At 43.6% G+C, this 4,031-nt stretch overlaps 1 protein-coding gene across 1 annotated transcript in view; it reads right to left on the reverse strand.

The window, feature by feature from the left end:
• Positions 1-2,500: 2,500 nt before the first annotated feature.
• The window catches only part of LOC119320703, an 8,543-nt gene continuing 7,012 nt past the window's right edge, over positions 2,501-4,031 (reverse strand). Inside the window, exons 3-4 of the mRNA XM_037594675.1 lie at positions 3,302-3,481; positions 2,501-3,216 (exon numbers count right to left, since the gene is read on the reverse strand). Of these exons, the coding sequence (XP_037450572.1) occupies positions 2,740-3,216; positions 3,302-3,481 (657 nt within the window). The 3' untranslated portion in view covers positions 2,501-2,739. The remainder of the gene's footprint in view (positions 3,217-3,301; positions 3,482-4,031) is intronic.

Below are 4,031 nucleotides of genomic sequence, written 5' to 3' on the forward strand. Positions count from 1 at the left end.
AGAGAGAGAGAGAGAGAGAGAGAGAGAAGCAGTGGAATCTGCACCGTGAAAGTGTCGCCGCTCCTCAATCATTCCTCACCGGCCCTCGCCCCCACAGTCTTCACTCCCTGCTGCCTCCATTATGCGCCGCCATGGCTAGTGGCTGCTGCTCAGATCTCCATTACAAGCCTCGCTAGCTGTCCGCCGCTCAGATTTCCTCCAACCGCCGGCTCCTTCCTACTTGGATCGGATCTCCTCCAAGCGCCGCCTCCCTGCTTCTCCGCCCCCTCTCACCCGCGCTTCCTCCCTGCTAGCTGGAGTACTCGACTCGATAATGACGCAACGAAAACCGCGACGGAGGCGGCTAGGTCGAGGCGGCAACGACCTCAAGGATACACAAGCTCTTCTCCCGTGGGTTTGCTGGCACCTATCCAATTAGCAGGTAGATAAGATTGAGCCTGCCTATTCTTCTTGCCATTTCTCATGCTTAATTATAACTCGTTCCTCATGTTTATCACTTCAGCATTAGTTCCAACGTGCTGTCATTTATTTATTTTAGATCAATACCAACGTGTTGTCATCCCCCCTGTTTCTACTAGTAAATTGTATGTGCTCTGCACATCATTTAGTAAGGCCCCGTTCGGAAGCGCCCCAGCTTCCAAAAATCGCTGGCTCCAGCTTCTCATCGAGCGAGCTGGCTTTTAGAAGGAGGAGCGATCCGTTTGGCTCGCTGCTGTGGGTCCTATCGCAGGCAGGGCTGGTAGCCCACGAAACCAGGCTGCTGTGGCCTGCTCGGCCATACAGTGGGCCTTATTTCAAGGCCCAGTTCGGTGGGGAAGTGCAGGCCAGATTTTGGATAGCACAATGTTTTTTTTCCTGCTTTGTTTGCCGCGATTTTTTCTGTACAGAGAGCAGTTCTTATCTGTACAAAGAGCAATTTATGATAGTACAAGTCCAAAAAATATACAAAACATTCAAGTTTTCTAATTTCATCAGATTTTAGATGAAGAACAACAAGGTTTGTTGACATATGTCGTACAACAAAAGCTTAATCAAATTTGCATATGTTTGCAAATCAAAAGAGCTACAAATTGCCCCACGAGCATGATTTCACCAACCAAGAGCAATGGCGGTAGCTAGTTCATTCTAAACCTATCCATATCAGGAGCACTTGCCTCCGAAGTAGAAGCATCCGATGCACTGAAAGGAATAACATACTTCTTGTATCTATCCGGAATTGTTGAAACATAATCCGGATCTCTTTCACATCGAATAAAGTGGAGATCATCTTTGTTATGGAGGCGAACATAGTTGTGCAATGTCATAGTAGCTGCAACAATCTTCATATGTGTTTGGAACGAGTAGTTTGGCATCTTGAGGAGAAATTTCCATTTCATTTTCCATACTCCAAAGGTTCTCTCCTGCAATTGCGTTTGGAGGGGTGAATTTTGTTGAACTTCTCCTTAGGAGTATTTGGAGGTGCGCCTCTTTGAAAGTCAGGGACATGATACCCTTCTCCTTTGTATGGTGCTAGATATCCATCTCTATTAGGATACCCGGCATCTACAAGCTAATACTTGCCTAAATTGACAACACACATACATGTTAGTTGGAGGATAAAGTACAATGTGTAAACTAGGAATGACAAGAAATGCTCACCCTTTGGAGGATGGGGGAAGGAGGGCCTGTACTTCTCAATTGCATGGTATAACACATTTGTATCATGCATAGAACCAGGTTACCCAATTGAAGCATAAGTAAAGTGCATATCAATAAGTCACATATCGCCATCACATTTTGAGTTGTCATGCTCGTCCTCCCAATGTACCTAAGTTTCAGTGGGCCATCGGGAATAGAAGCTCTTATATGAGTCCCATCGATTGCACCAATGCAATCTTTGAGATGAGAAGCCCTCATATCATTTTTAATTAGATCATGCACAATGTGGAAGTTTGGGTCTTGTGACTTAAGGTATAGTGAGATGCCATGCTCACTACACACTGTAGAACCTCATGGAATTTACGATGGATTGTATCCGCTGAATGTTTGAAGCGATTTCGAGTTCTTCTATTTGATTCACAACCTCCTAATGTCCACAAGAACATAGCAAGAGACTCATAAGTGCTAACACAGATTGTTTCTTTGAGACCATAGTCACGTACCAACAAGTCATGAAGATCAAAGAACACACTTGCCGTCATTCTCAACATTGTGTAGGTCTCTCCCGGTGTGGCAATAGTCTCTTGAAGCCATCCAAATCCACTCAAAATAGATTTCCAAGGCTCGGCTTTAATCACCCAACTTTCACAATAATTGCCAAATATGACTGCTGCACCCGAACAAAGCATGTTCATATTATGTTGTTGATGCATAACCAAATTCCTCATTATTTCATAACTATTGTCATCCTCACTATCACTATCCGATGACATCTGCCATATCAAACAATAGTTAGCATCAAGCAAAATAATATGTTCACCAACATAAGGATAAATATGTTGACCGACAAGATAATAATAGATTCACCAACATAGGCATAAATATTGTTCCCGGCACAAGATAATAATAGGTTCGCCAACATAGGCATAAATATTGTACCGATAGCACAAGATAATAATAGGTTCGCCAACATATGCATAAATGTTGTTCCCATAGCTAAGATAAGATAGAACAAACTAGTCCCCATACTTGAGGTCAAACCTCCTACGCAACCAACCCTTTTCGGGAGTCGGATGTCATGTGCAAGAACATCTCTCTTTTCTATCTCTTCAGAAAAAGCTCAGTAGCAATGAAATGCTCGTCAGTGCCGTCTATTGCGCCACAATCACGAACTAAATCCATGGTAGAGGCAACATAAACGGTCTCATCTTTCTTTAGGAAAGATTGAAACGATATGTGTGAAGCGTGGGCAATAGAACTAATCTTTCTAATCTCCTCTTGCATCACTTGTGCAGTCTTCGGTTTCTTGTTCTTCTCCGGAATCGTGACCCCAAGCCTAACTTTAGATGAACTAGCTACTGATGGAGAATGTTGCTCTTTGATATCATCCTCCAAATCAAGATCGGTGATTTCATCGACATTCAAGGCGGTTTTCAATGCCGAACTAGAGGGGGGAGGTAGACCAGATGCGGGGTTCCAATGGTCAGTGCCGTCAACACTGATATCCTCAAACAAGATGCACAAGCCTTCTTCATTACGAAGTCCATGCTTCTTGAACTTGCCACAACCAGGGAGGTCCTATTGTATGAAAGAGAGACGTTAGTACATAAAGCATGACAAGTTTAGATTTTATTTTATGAGAAACATAAGCATGAGAACTTACAACTTTCGCCTTTTTCCACCACTTATTATCTTGTTTGATAGTGTTTTTCTCAAAGTCCCAGCCCCCTCCAGTCTCGCGCAACTTGAGCTTCTTGAATGTGTTGTACTCACGTTTTAACTTGGTCCATTTGTTCCTCACTTGCTTTGGTGTGTACTCAAGTCCAGTTCTCAGCAAGAATTCCTTTCCCACGTCATCATATGCATTGGGTGTCAAATGAGTGCTTGGCATGTTTCCAACCACTACTAGGGAAAACCTTATACACAGAATGTTACCAGTAGCGCTGTACAAAATCAAACGCTACCGCTACTTAGTAGCAGCGCGCATAAATAAACCGCGCTACTGCTATGACTTTAGCAGTAGCGCGTACAAGCGAAAAGCGTTGTTGCTATGTTTGAACTGGGCGCACATGGCTAGCCCAACCTAGCAGTAGCGCGTATACTGGCCCAGCGCTACTGCTCCTCTCCTTAGCTGTAGCACGCTTACGTGTAAGGCGCTGCTGCTAACGGAAATAAAATAAAGTGAAAAACAAGTAGAAAAGTAAATGAAAATGAAAGAAATAGAAAAAGGAGAAAGGAAAAAATGTAAAGAAAAATAAAAGAAAAAAGGGAAAAAAGGAGAAAGGAATAGCAGTAGCGGGTTTCAGGAAACGCGCTGTAGCTAACTTAGCTATAGCGCGTTTCGGAAATGCGCTACCGTTACGTTTCACTTAAACAGCGGTTCCCCCCCCCCC

Source organism: Triticum dicoccoides, chromosome 6B (assembly GCF_002162155.2).
Source record: "Triticum dicoccoides isolate Atlit2015 ecotype Zavitan chromosome 6B, WEW_v2.0, whole genome shotgun sequence".
Taxonomy (NCBI): domain Eukaryota; kingdom Viridiplantae; phylum Streptophyta; class Magnoliopsida; order Poales; family Poaceae; genus Triticum; species Triticum dicoccoides.